The 14334-nt window shown below is 45.1% G+C and overlaps 1 protein-coding gene across 10 annotated transcripts in view; it reads left to right on the forward strand.

The window, feature by feature from the left end:
• The window catches only part of PITPNM2 (phosphatidylinositol transfer protein membrane associated 2), a 125205-nt gene that overhangs the window by 64565 nt on the left and 46306 nt on the right, over positions 1-14334 (forward strand). For all 10 annotated transcript variants that reach the window (XM_064726496.1, XM_064726501.1, XM_064726502.1 and 7 more), the window contains 2 exons: positions 11968-12182; positions 13402-13523. In XM_064726496.1, the coding sequence (XP_064582566.1) occupies positions 11968-12182; positions 13402-13523 (337 nt within the window). The remainder of the gene's footprint in view (positions 1-11967; positions 12183-13401; positions 13524-14334) is intronic.

The raw sequence follows: 14334 nt of genomic DNA on the forward strand, positions 1-14334 counted from the left end.
TCATTGTGTGCATGCCTGTGTTGCTCTGTAATTCCTCTTATAACTACAAGTTCTCCAGGCTGGTGTATAAAGCTGTGAAACCTGAGATGAGTGGCCTGCTGCTTTGCTTTTTAGTGTTTGTTTTTATTTTTTTTAATTTGAGGTGAGAGAGCAAAAAGTCTCCTAAGTTGCTTTCTGCTGGCTTCTGAAATATTATCTACAGTCAGTGGTTTTGGTACTTTAAGTAGCACTTAAATTCTTCCCTAAATAAGTTAATTTTACATTACAGCAAGGACTTAATGTACCCTCGACTTGCTTGAAGCCTAGCAGATCTGAATTGTTTTTCTCTATTAAATTTCAGACTTTCAATATCCTTCCAAGGGAAGCCTCTCACGCAGCATTGTCAGCCTCTCCAGGCTGGGAGCCCTTGCTCCACCCAGAGCAGTTGGGTTTACCTTTTCCATAGGCACAAGACCTTTTTGCATCATTGCTGAGGTTTTCTCTCTTTTTAGGTCCAAATTAAAACATACTCATTTTTGTATCTGAGGTAAGAACCAGCAATCTTCCTTGCTGGTTTTATTCTGGTGCATAAACCAGGCAAAATATTTCAAAACTGTGAAATCACTCTTTATGCCTCTATTAATGTAATTTTTTCCCCTGAAATTTGTGTGCATATTTAAAAGCCAGTCCTGCTTTCAAGGGTGAGGGTTTCTCAGTGAACTCAGCCTGGAGCTGAGTTGTCCATGGGAGAGGTTTGATCTGGGGAAGCTGCAGGCTGATATCCTGAAGTAAGCAGAGAGGAACTGGAGATGAGCACTGGAATGAGTTCTGTGGAACACAAACTATTTATGGGGGGAACAACTGTAACCATCTATAGGGATTTGCTTCTCCCTGCAGAAATTTTGAGCCAAGGACTGTCCTGGATGTCTTCTCAGTTCTGCACATCACATCCGAGGTGTGGGCGCTGTTTCAGTCTCTGCGAGGTGAACCCTGTTGGGCACAGAGGGATCTGTGTTACACAGATCTTATTAAAGGGTCTCTTAGCTCTTCCCCTCCTGAATCCTGTGTATTTTGGTCTCAGCAGCAATCCTTTCCTGGAACACAGGCATCTTTTCCTTCTGTGTTCAGGGAACCTTTCTTTGTGCACACCTCCTCCTCCTCACCCCAGCAACAATGCACACATTAACGTAAAGTCTCCGTTTCATAAAAGCTTGAAATCCGAGCCCTGGATGCATTTGTTGGGATGTTATTAGACAAAGGTCAGTCCTTTTATCATCTTAATAACGTTCATTACTGTGCTTCCATGTGCCATGAGATTCCGAGAGACCGCTGCCCTTCTGACCCTTGCATAAGACAAGAGAATTCCTCTTGTTATTAAAACTTATTTTTATATCAGCGTGCGCAGCTTTCTTGTCTCTTGTAAATAACTCTGGTCCTCATTTTGTCTACACAGATTTCTCTGGGTATTTGTGACCTTCCTCCAAAGATAGTGTGCTTTAAAAATATTCTTCTGCTGGACTTTGTGATTACCTTTTGAGGATAAGACTTATTTTAAGATGCAGCGTCATCCTTTGGAGTTAATAGCGTTAATACTTTGTCATTCATCACTCTGAGGGTCCATGGCTGGGAAAGGCCTCTGGCCCTGTTTGAGGCACTGCATGGGAGATAACCCATCTGCTCAACACTGCCTGCTGAACTCAGGCACAGTCCTGGGAATTGAGAGCTTCTCTCATGTTTTAACATGAGCCTCTCCTCTACCGTCCTCCAGGGCTTTGCATTTATTGCCTTCCCTGAAAAATCAAAGCCTGTTCCAAGCATCTGCAGTGTGCTGTACTCTCCTGTCCTCACTGCTGATGGAGTATCCTGAGTCACTTTGCTCCTTTCTGGAGGATCATGGTTTATCCATTATCTCAGTTTCCAGACACCTGCACTGTCCTGTTTTCCCCTTCATTTCCATGTAGCTCTCAGGAAGCACCTTTGAGAGCAGACTGAAAGCTCTGCTTGGTGCTGGTGGCAATTCTTGAGGCCCTGTTGCGATACCCAGGTGCAAAAGTCGTGTCCCTTAAACCCTCAGCTCTGCTTGGCAGTTGCCAGCAGGCTCAGCAGATGGTGAAGGATTGATTGAGTGGGGGAAAGCAAACTAACCCTTCATCTCTGGACACTGCAAACTGGAGGGCTGATTAGTTTTGTTCTGCATGCAGATGCCTTGGCCATCTGCACAGACAGACATTTGTGCTTCAGTTTTAAGGCAGGTGATGCTGCTGACAGCTCCAGAGACCCTGGAAGGCTCACAAGTCTAAAAGCAAAGCCTGGTTTGAAGCTTTGCCCCTGATTTCTGTGCTGCACTGTTAAAACCTGTGGCTTCTGTGTGCTCTCTTCTTCCTCTGGTTTTCATAACCTTTTCTTTGTGACCATGAGGATTTGCATCCTTCTGGAGGAGGACAGTAAGGCACCTGCCAATGTTTGGTTTTGAGGACAAGGGTGGTACCACACTTGGGGTCTCATTTGCACAGGTGACAGTGACACCCCATACAGGTTATTATTTTGGGAAAACTTACAGAAGGAGCAAACACTCTTTTTGCATTTACTTTTTTCTTATTTTGTAGTCATTATCCTTGAATTCTTACATTGTCTGGGATTCCATATCATGTTCCAAAAAAGATTGATTTTACGGTAGTGAACTTTATGTGGCCTTGATAGTTCATGTGCTCTCTTTCTTCTAAAAAGGTGAATTAAGCTCAACACAAACAATTTTAAACTTCAGATTTGCAGATTTTAATACAGGACACAGCACTGCCAGTCCTACTAAACTTGTTGGCTGTCAAAAACCCTTTTTCCTTCTGTATTTTCTTTATTCTTATGAAAGAAGGACAAAAATATTGACTGGGATTAGGTTCTCCCTTTTTCAAATACCTGAAGGCAAGTAATGAATTAAGTATAAGGAAGACTAAGGGGATTTCTTTAAGCCAGTCCTGTGGTACTTTAGCACACAGCCCATTGTTAGTGAACAATTGCATTGGGTTCCTAAATTATAAGGGATGTAGTCAGAGGATTAGACTTGATCCAGAGAAGCCCAAGTAGAAATTTTGTCTCTGACTCACAGTATAGTAATGGGCAACTTGCTTTGCCTCCCTTTAAACCAGGGACAGTAATTCTCACAGACAGTGTCTGTGGAATAGTTAATGCAGTGAAAAATCAGTTTAAAGACATGGAAGGAAATACTTGAGTAGATGAAATACTGAGCTGGAAGTGTAGTAGACATTTTGAAAGATGAGGCATGTGGGGTAAACAAGTTTGAGGTATCTCCATAATAAAGTGATCCCTAATTCATGTGCCTGTGGCACATCCAGCCCTGACTCTAAAGGACTGTGACAGGGCATCTTTGTAAGGCACAGTGATTAATGAGTGGCCATGAGAAAGGTTCTCTTAATGCTGTAAATTTTTTATGACCCTGCACGATTGATTGTCCCCAAAATATCCTGTTTTTGTCCAAGCAGCTTCATTAATATCTAGCCCTGATTCTAAATAATGCAGTGCCTACAACACTTGTACAAAGTGATGCTGTGTGTGTTTCTGCTCGAGCCTGGTGCTGACAGCCCAGCCTGCCTGCAGCTTTTAGGGCTTTTTTACAAAAAATGTGAGTTCCATTACAAGCAAAGCAGCCAGGAGTGCTGGTGCAGATGCAGTGCAGGTAATGTGAGAGGTCCCTTCCTCAGGGCCTCCTGCACGCCCAGCTTTGCTTGTGCAGCTCTACATGTGCCTGTCTCTGACACAAACACCCTTCCTGGTCTCCTGTGCTGGATGTCCCCTTGGAGGCAGCATTGAGGGTGGTTACAGGCCTGTCTGATAGTCCAAATTCTTGCTTGGTAAACTTGAGGGAAGATTCTCCCCATAAAATCCGTGCCACAGGCAGGAGTGATCAGGTGGCATCTCCCTGCAGAGCTGGGAAGGACCCAAAAGGGAAGAACCCTCTTGGAAGTTGCAGCTGATCAGTGCTGGATTGGGAAAACAGAGGGCAACTACTTAATAGTTACTATCAGAGGGTAACTACTTTGTGGTTCCTGTCAGAATTATGTGCAGCTGGTGAGGTATCAGTGTTTGGGGACAGGGCAGTGCCTGGCTGGAATGAAGCACTGCATATTACCCAGCCCATTGATCAAACCTGCAAAGGGGTGTTTAAAACAGCTGCTCTGTTGCCTTTATTAATGAAGCCATTGATGAGGAGCAGATTCTTTCCCCTCTCCCCAGGGATTCAGGTCATTCCCCTGCATTGGGAGCAGTGAGGCTCAAAGTGCTATTGTAAAGCCTCGTGTTCTGATCGTTATCTTGTTGACTCAAACTAACCTTCCTTCCAGAAATAAGTATTGACATGGCCCTTCGTGGGGTTTTGTTTTGTTTTTTTTTAACAGCACTAATTGGATTACAGTAATTGTCACGCGTGAAGGATGCATGGCAGAGCACAAAGGGCACAGGGGAGGCTCAGTGTGGGCACCATGGTTACTGGTGACATCACTGCTTTGCTGCTCCCAGCCCGGATTCGGTGCAGCTGGAGCTGGAGTGAGGATGGCCCAAACTGGGGGATTGCTGATGCAGCCCCTCCCGTTGCCATGGAAACAGAGGATGCAGTTTAAAGTTGCCTGCATGCATAACGTGGTGCTCATGGTGTAAACAAAAGCAGGGTGCTGTGGTGCCCACAGCTTCTGGAAGGGCAGGAATGGTGTGATGGGCAGAGTGGGGAATCCTGTTGTGGTTTGACTTGTTTTCCCATTGACTTTACTGTGCATGATGAGACAAAGTGAGCCTAGCTTTGAAGATCAAGAGCAAAACTCACAAGTTCCTTGCTGTCCTGAGCAGTTTTGTGGTTGAGGGTTTGCCAGTCCTACTTGTTGTTGTTTCTGATTGGACCTTACAAAGTGCAGGCTCAAAAGTTCTGTTAAAACCATCCCTGGGATAACAGGGTTCCCATTGCTAAAGGTAAGCCCCTACCTACCTTTAAGATTATCTTTCTAATATAACCATTAAGATTGTTCTCAACTCCTGCAAAACAGTAGAGGAGCTTCCCTGTCTGAGGACTGTTTTGCTGTATTTTGATTAAGGTTCCTTCCTCCTGCAAAGAGCACTGTCACAAAATGGTTAGGGTGCTGAAATGGGGATTCAAAGATGTAGCCCTGCCAGCAGCTCTGTGTCTTCAGGTTGCTTTCTTCAAAATGGTGCTCTCTTGTTGGTTCCATGATCTTTAGTGTGAGGGCACTCAGCTGTTCTGACTGGGGCACAAAAGCCTCTGCCAGCTGAAGTTGTGTGTGCTGTTGTACTTCAGCACTCTCCTGCATAACTAACAGTAGGGGTGACTTTTATTTTTAATTTAGTTCCTTTAACTTTCTGTTTGCTTTTAGAACATTGTGCACTGATAAAATTATGTTGGTTTTGATGTGACAAGAAGTTCTGAATTTTGGCTTCTCTAAGAGTGGAATAGCTCCATCCTTTTTGCTCTGAACAAAGGTCTTTGCTCAGGTATTGCCCTGGTTATGGTGGTATGATTTTAATTGAGTGTTTCAGGTCTCTGACACACACATAAAGAAAAGAAAAGAACAAGTTTTAAAGTATGAAACGATGGTATTTTAGGATAAGCTGGCATTTTGTTTTCATAGGTAGGTGTTGGTTACCTGCAGTAAATAGTGACCATGAATGGGGCCTGGGCTGTCAGATATCTGCATCAGCAGGCAGAAGGTTGCTGGTGGTGAAAGCAGATTGCTGGTAATGAATTAGCTGTCAGCTGAAATGCTGGTGAAGGAGTGGTTAACAGAAGCCAGAGCTGAGTCATTGCGCAGCACAGGCGCTGAGGCACCGCGGGTTCACCCCCAGCAGGCACTCCCTGCCTGGCCGTGCCACCAGCGCAGCATCCTGGGCTGGGAAAACCCTTCCGAATAAACCCAGCATTCCCTACAGCACCTTTTGGTGCTTCCCAGTGTGCCCATCATTGGCTTTCTGGTTTTTGGTGCTGTTTAATTCTGGCAGCTATGGCTGGAATGTGCTGTTGTATTTTGTTTGTGGCGTTTGACTGTTGATACTGCCGCAATAGCCCAAATTACATGGCTGAGACTAACAGGCTGCTTTTCTCATAACCTCTCCCAGCTTTTCTGTTAAAGTTTGCAACGTGCAAGGTCCCATCCACAGTGTCACTGGTACCTCCTCAGTACCTGGGGCCTGCAGGTAAAAATGAGGATGGCTGCTGCTGGACCATGGTAAGGAAGCCTCTTGATGGTGGGAGGGACACCACTTTGGAAAATCAATTGTAGGAGTGAAATATCCCTCAGCCTAAATAATGTTCAGCTGCAGATAGTTGGGAATGTTTTTCCCTTAGCATATGGAAGAGATTTGGAGCAAAGAGTTTATTCCTCTCCCGCAGCCTAAGTTTTGTTTATACCTTGGGTGCCTTTACACTTTCTTTCTAAAACTGAACAGAACAGGTCTGGTTGGTGAAAACAGGTCTTAAGAGCTCTCCAGTGATGGCAGGAGTCATCTTGCTGAGCAGCTTGAGGCATTTTTGTGGTCTGATGGATTGTGTGAGGCACTTCATGCTTTCTCCGGTTCCCAAAGGAAGGGTCTGTTTCTGGGGACTTAATTGGTGTTTGTGGTAGCCTTAGCATCCAAAACAATAAAAAAATTGTAATTGGTCATAGAGAATGTTTTCTCAGCGTCCCTTGCCACAACAATATGAGCAAGTATGTTAGCAGGGTCCTCTGGGGATATTTGCTGTCATGTTCTTGTTCTGTGGTTACAGAGATGTCTTTGCAGCCCTTGTTAACCGAAACCATCAGGCAGCTGGAAACTTCTCATATCCCTATCTGGGTCTTTGTGGGCTAAAAAAATCCTGAGAGTTCAGTGTTATTTTAATGCATTCTCCCAGAAGAGTTTTGTCCAGACTATCAAAATACCCCCTTTCCAAATGGGAGCTGGAGGAAAAAAACACCCCCAAAAAATCTTGTGGTTATTGTTTCCAGACAATGATTTGTGTCTTCCTTACCCATGGGTGATAGGTCTGTCAAGCATGCTGCTGTCAGTCTTCATAATTGGAGTAATCTCAAACAGAACTCTCGTGGGTCCTGTGGCCCTGTGTGACTGATTGCCCTGCTGAGGGGAAGTAAGAACATCAGGAAGCTGAAGCATCCCAGCCTTTTGTGAGCACTGTCTCACTTGTTTAGATTGAGAGGTTGTACTGCAAACCATAATCAGTGGTAAACGAGGTGAGAGTGTAGTTATAATCTATTTTGGAAAGCTAGAACATGCCTGGATCACCCATTATCACCATGCAGCCTACCCTGTCCTGACTGTTCTCTGCAGGAGCATTGCAGTGCTCAGAGTAAATAATAAAAACAGGCAACTTCAGGAGGAGCTGAAGCAGCTGAGCTGTTGGCAGTGCTGCTGTTGGCTTTGCAGAGATTCTCTGCTTGTAGACCTGAGCCTGTGAGCAGCCTGGGCTGGATTCCAGGGCAGGAGCACAAGGAGGATTCTGGATTAGATAATATTCTTCCTGGTGTTCTGAGTTGGTTGATGGAGCTGTTTTTCTTCTAATTCCCCAAAAGCAAAACATTACAAGGCAACCGTAATTTACACAGCCTGACTTGTGTGTTTCTCCAGCTGATCCAATAAACCACATCCTTAACTGACCCAGCATTATGCACTCCTGTTCTGGGAATGCTGTTCCTTCAGCTCTGCTGAGACTCCTTGGGCTGTGAAGGTTTCTGTTGCCATTCCTTTATGGAGCTTTGTCCCACTAGAAAAACAAACACATTGCATTGAGTCACCTGGTTCTGTTCACCTGGGCCAGGTCATTTGCTGGATTAAGGCTTTGCTGGTTGGGAGACACATTTCTAACTGGGAAAGGAGATGGAAGATCTGAGAACTGATGAACCTGCCTGTGGAAGGCTCTGTTTACAGCTGTTTGTCTGCTGTTGAGAGCAGATGATAAATGGGGTTAGGCTGGCCCAGTGGTTAAGTGATATTCATGGGAATTATTCATCTGTGATTGTTGTGCTGAGGTCATGTGCTGTGTCCCATGCTATGCTGCTGTGCCAAGAGATTTATTTTAATAGAAGCCTTTAAGTAACTGGCATTCTTGCTAATCATGGTGCATCTGCTTCTCTGGGTTCCCTGTTATGAGTAATTTAATGCTATTACTTTAGCTAGAAGGGATCTGTGTCACCATCTGTCCTGAAAAGCTATTGATGGGGCTGTGGGGAACATGGAGTGTCATCAGCAGGAGAGGGGGACTTGGAAAGGGATGCCTGGATTTCCTCTTGTAATACAATATAAGATGGTTTACTGTGCTTGTGGGTTAGATAACCTGCACATAGAGGCTGTCAGCTGCTCTTTGATTTTTGTTGGGACCATTCCTGTGGCAGTAGTGAGTAGCAATGACCCAGGCAATCTCCTAATAAAGTCTCTACTTCTGTCTGAGGCTGAAACCTCTGAGACTGACCCTCAAGTGCCTGCACATCAGCACCTCCAGCAGATATTCCTTGGAGAGGTCCTGCCACACACTTCTCAAGCCAAATGTTTTCCTAATTGAGGGTTATTTTTAATTGTTGTTTACAGACCATTTCCTTGTGAGAAGCCCTCTCCAGGCTGTGGCTCAGGCACAGTAGGCATGAAGAGGCTGCAGGGCTGCAGAGCAAATTGCTCTTCACTCCCACAAGTGCTTCACTTTCACAGCACCACTTGTGCCCAGAGTACCATCCTGGTCTCTCAAGTGCGTGTGGCTAAAGTCTTTATTTTTATTATATGAGAAACAGATTTTCTCTTTGTCTTTCCGACTGGTCAGTAACTGTTCACCATCTCTCTGACTCTTGGCCCTTCCTTCCTTCACTGCAGCTCGTCGTCTTCTCAACAAGCCAACTGCTAAGTGTGAGAGCCTGGAGGGCTGGGAAGCAGCTTTGTGTGGGTTTCTCCTGGGGAGTTTCTCTTTGATCATACTATCCTTCCCAGCAGTGTGGTGTGTTATGAGTATAAATTTGGCCTGACTCAAAAGTCCTGGCTCTAAAGATAGTTTGGGATATAATCTTGGGATTTTTTTTTTTCCTGTCAGCAGAGCTACAGCTCTTATTTCACATTCATCTGAGAAAATGGTCCCGCTGTCCTCGTCATATCTTACGTAGATAAGTGACAAGTGGGAGGGATGTGAAGGGCCAGAATTTGCTGAGGGTTTGTAACTGGGTGACAAAGGCTGTGGGCTGGAGTTGGTCCTCTGGAAAGGCTGGAGGAGGAAGCACACCCTGCTCCCAGAATAGGGTTTGCAGTCTGCTGCAGCTGCACAGAAGTGAATAAAGTAACCACAATTCAGAAGTGGGATGTGAGCTGACTTTCACAGAGAGTCTCAGTGAACTTGGTTTTTCCTTCCTTCCTTCTCTCCCAGTGAGTTGTGACAGTGACACTGTGGCACCCTTGCCTCTCCCACCATCAGGTTCCAGGTTGTGTGGAGAAGCTGCTGATGGAATTATTCATGTACAGCCAAAATTGATCAGTGCTGTGGGTTCTTCAGGGTTCCAGCTGTAGGGAGAGAATCAGGCAGCTCATCTCCATGCAGAGAAGTTTTTGTTAAAACCAGCTGAACAGGGAAAAGTGAAATGGGAAATTAGTGAGTAAAACCCCACCGTGGATTTTGGTCCCAAATGAGGGCTTGCAGAATTTCCTGGAATTGCTCTAACTGTGCAGTTTAGAATGGAGTTTTGAATAACCTGGCATGAAGAAAACTCATCTTCCTTCTGCTTATGATTTCCATGTGCTTCTGCCTTATAATAAAACTTGAAATCTCTATAATTTCTATCAACTCTTCAGAGCAGATGCTGTGCAGTTATTCTGTCTGACACTTCCACTGTGCTGGCTGGGTTACTGCCTTTTCTGAGACCTTTGAATTAACCAGATTTTGGGGTCATCAAAATTATTTAATGTTATTGTCATAAATATTTGTACAGGACTTGGTCAGTGCTTATATAAGAACGGAAAGACAGTAGTTTGTTAGAAGAGGATGTGTGCTTTAATGAACTGCCAGCTGAGTGTTGGAAATAAACTGTAAAAAAATACTTTTCTGCTTTTCTATTTTTTTTCCTATTGCAGTTTGTGGGGCAGGAAAAAAGTGATTATTTAGATTGTCAGTTATTTAGGTTTGTCAGTTACGGCTGTTTAAATTTAAAATCACTTGAGAGGTCTTTATAAACAGGGCTATTTACTTCTAAGCAGCTCTGTTGGCTTAACATCCTGTCCTCAAAAGATAAGAAGTTGATCTCTTGCATCTTATTAATAATTTTCTGTTAAACCATGTTATCCTTTGAATTGTTTGTATGCCAAAAATGAGGAGTTGTTATTGTGTTGCATTTCACAGTTGATTCTTGGTATAAAATTCCTTTTTTGCCCCCTTATCTTCCAAAGTACTGTGCTCTCAAAATGCTCTCAAATACAAACAATAATCTCAAAATGCTAACAGAATGAATCTCTTGTTTGGAAATGATGAAGGTTATACATCATCCAATCTGCTGAAATGTATGAGAAATTAATAAATATTTGGTTTGTCTCTAGCTCATCTTAGAAGCACTGGAATTAGTATTTTTTATTGAGGGAATTTTTGCCAGGTTTTCTCTGAAGGACAGCCCTACAAATAAGCCAAAATGCGGAGGCTGCCAGGGGGTGCTGTGATCGTTCTGGCAAACTTGGGTTGTTTCTTCCAAATATCTTAATTAGCAGAGCAAAGTCTCCAAGCTGTTCTTGGAGAGCTTCTGCTGGGCCCGATCACACGCAGCAAACCCCCAAACGCTGTGGGTGTAGGTCACAGAATGGTCTTTGTCACTGTGATCACGGAATCACTGAGCTTGGAAAGGACCTCTGGGATCATCAGGTCCAGCCTGTGACCAATTCCCAGCTTCTCAGCTCAACCAGAGCACTGAGAGCCACGTGCAGCCATTTCTTGAGCACCTCCAGGGGTGGTGGCTCCAGTGCCTGACTATTGGAATATGAATCCCAATATAACCAGTTAGATGGTGCCTGGGCCAGTTCTGACCCTCGCTGCTGGGCCAAAGGTAGCACTGTGGTGCTTTACCCCAGAGATACCTTGGCTGCTGGAAAGTGCAGCGGGCAAGTCCAGGCTTGTCAGGACTCCGTTTACCTCAGGAGAGAGAGCTTCTGGCGATGGTGGAGAGAAAGGGAGCGGATTCTGCTGGAAGGTAGCCAGATGTTTATTCCATGGGTACAGAGATGTCTGCACCGGGCCACTGCTGCTAACAGAATGGAGGCCGCATGGTCTCATTAACATTTTAAGCTCAGGGCAGGGGAAGGGGAGGGGACAGGTGAGCCACCAACCAGGTGAAGGGGCAGGGTCTCAAGGGACTGGGGACACCTATCACACGACGCCTTGCTGGTATGTTAGCCTGATTGACAGGGCACACTCAGCGAGGGGCGAGGGGGAAGGGAGAAGGTAAAACAGGACATTGCAACACACCACAACACCTGACCACTCTTCCAGTGAGGAAACCCTTCTGGTGCCCAGCCTGAGGTGCTGCTGTGTCAGGAGCGTGTGTGACATCCCCACAGCGCTGTGCAGGACGGACAGACGCCCCTTGGCTGCTGATGGAAAGGGGTTTGTGCTGTTGGGGGCTTCAGAGCTGGAGCCAGGGGCTGGGGTGTGATGTGTTACCTGTTCCAGGAGCAGGACTTGAGGTGTCATTACAGCTCCATTCAAACTGAGCATCCCAATGGAAATTGGCATGGGGTCCTGCATAAATCAAATCTCTGTGTTGGCCTGATGAGTCTGTAAATTTGGCCTTTTTAATCTCTAGATTTGGTAATCTTAGTGCTGGGGTGCTGCTACAGCTCTGCTGTGCTCAAAAGGACTCCTAGAAACCATCCCCAGTGTCCAGGTGCTTTGAGAGCCAGGTCCTTGCACGATCCCTGGAAAATGAGCATTTTTGTGATGTATTTGTGATCTGTTTTCCCTTTCAGAAAAAGAGCAGAGAGGAGACATGTGGGGAAGGCAGTGGAGTGGAGATCCTGGAGAACAGGCCCTACGTGGATGGCCCTGGGGGCAGTGGGCAGTACACTCACAAGGTTTACCACATTGGCATGCACATCCCCAGCTGGTTCCGCTCCATCCTGCCCAAGGCGGCTCTGCGCGTCGAGGAGGAGTCCTGGAACGCTTATCCTTACACAAGGACAAGGTAAGATGGGCACAGTGCCCACAGCTGTGTCCCTGTGCTAAGGACAGGGCTGGGTGTCACCCTCTGGCAGGGCATTTCCCTCTCCAGCGATGTCCTGCAGAGCAGCTGGGGTCAGCTCCTGAAATTGCCGTGCAGTGCTTGGTGTCAGGAGTTTCCTTGGCCGACTGCACACCTGCCTGAGAATCTGGGGCTCCCTGCTGTAAAATGTGGAGCTGTTTTGTCTGTCAAAGCTTGGGCAATCATGAATGGTTTTTATTTAGCTTTGTATCTGCTTAACGTTGCAGATCTCTGCAAGCTCAGGGAAGTTATAAATGCACGATGCTGGGACAGATGTCATGCTGAATCCTGTCAGGGAAGGCAGGATGCATTTGTACAGGGGATTTTTCTTTCCCTTTTTTAATAAATAAATAAATAATCACGGCACTTCTTTTCTGAGAACTGCCTGTCATTTAACTAGAACATAACAAACCTACATCCTATGGTTTTCACCCTGAGGAGGGAAGAGAGCCAGAGGCTCTGTGGAGCCCTCTGGGACCTCCTTGTTTCATCTGATTTTGTCAAGGAGGGCTTCACATACCCTGGAAAAATAAGACCTTTGTGCCAGTTACTCCATTTTAGAGCATTTACTCTTTTTCAGATTTACAAATCTGATTTTCCTGACATCTTGTACAATAAAAAGGCTTTAATGGGTATTTTGATTCTTATGAAAAATCTGGAAAAAATTTCTGGTTCTGTTTTGGTTGGTCTCTGCAAGTAACATCAGTCTTGGAAGGTGGGCAGTCTGTGTGTGCATATGGGCTGTTGCCAGTGACTGAATATAATGGAGCTGCCTGACTTTTAAGTGATTAAAGTTCACTTCCAGTCAGTTTTTATCTCTTCTCTTGAAATGCCTATGAGTCAATCAGTTGGCCAGGAAACCTGTGCTGCACAGAACTAGTTTGTGTTTTATTCTGCCACAGGTTCCAGGCAGGAGCTTTGCTTTTCTCCTTGCACGGGTGCATTTCCTGAGTGTCCTTGTATCAGGATCCATGTCACAAATTTTTAATACAGTGGGCCCAGAATTTATCTCCTTGCTGAAAACTGCTGAGCTCCTGTCTTAAGAAGTTATTCAAGAACAATCTCTAGTTGGTATTTTAAGCATATCTGAAGGAAAACATGAGTGAAGGCTGGCTGGGATTTGAGGCTGATTTACTCTAAGCTGTGTTGTTCTGGCTCCCAGGTACACGTGTCCTTTTGTGGAGAAATTCTCTATTGATATTGAGACCTACTACAAAACTGACCCAGGAGACCACAACAACGTGTTCAACCTTTCTGCTGCAGAAAAAAGGCAAACCATTTTAGGTAAATAGCCTTTCTCCTCTACTTTTCCCTGGTTTTGTCTTTTTCTTTTTTTCCTTGGTGTGTCCATTTGCCTGTCCATCCTACCTAAACACACTCCTGTCACTGTCACTGCAGTTAGGGTTACATCAAGTAGGGTGAGGATACCAGAATTCTCTTCTAGGTTTGATGTAAATCCCATGGAAATAATTTGAATCCCCCATCTGTAAATTTAAGCTGATGCTTTTCCATCTTATTTATGCAGCTCCCAAGAGGAGTCAGACATCTAATGAATTTGGGGGTAATAAGTAGAAATAACCATAGAAGAGGAAAAAATAGCTGTATAATTGTGAAAATATTCTTGTTTATTTGTGTGGCTCCTTCATGTATATGAAAATCATTCCTGTCTGCACTTTTGAAGCATGAAGTTGCATTTAATTTTTGTTCCCTCTCCTTTTCGTCCTGCCCTCATGTAAGTTAGGACTCACTTCTCAGCTGTCTTTAGAAGATTGAGTTAACGTAAGGAATTAATGAGGAAAGGCACAAGGATTTTAAAAAAGTATTTTTGTACTTCACTTCAGCTGCCCTCATTGCTGGGCCTGGCTGGCCAGGGTTTCATTGCTGAGCAGGCTGGAGTCCCACAGCTGCACTGGGAGGTGTCACACACAGAGCTGTCACTGCTGGGGAAGCGAGATCCTGCCCTTCAATCCAAACTCCAGATGCTTCTGCTGAGCTCTGGGCATTGCAGGTCTTTAGGATATGTTAATTCACTCCACTCCTGCTGCAGCCTCCACTTCTCCATTGTTGGATTGGTCATTAGGACTTGAGTTAAACT

This window comes from Zonotrichia leucophrys, chromosome 15 (assembly GCF_028769735.1).
Source record: "Zonotrichia leucophrys gambelii isolate GWCS_2022_RI chromosome 15, RI_Zleu_2.0, whole genome shotgun sequence".
Taxonomy (NCBI): Eukaryota; Metazoa; Chordata; class Aves; order Passeriformes; family Passerellidae; genus Zonotrichia; species Zonotrichia leucophrys.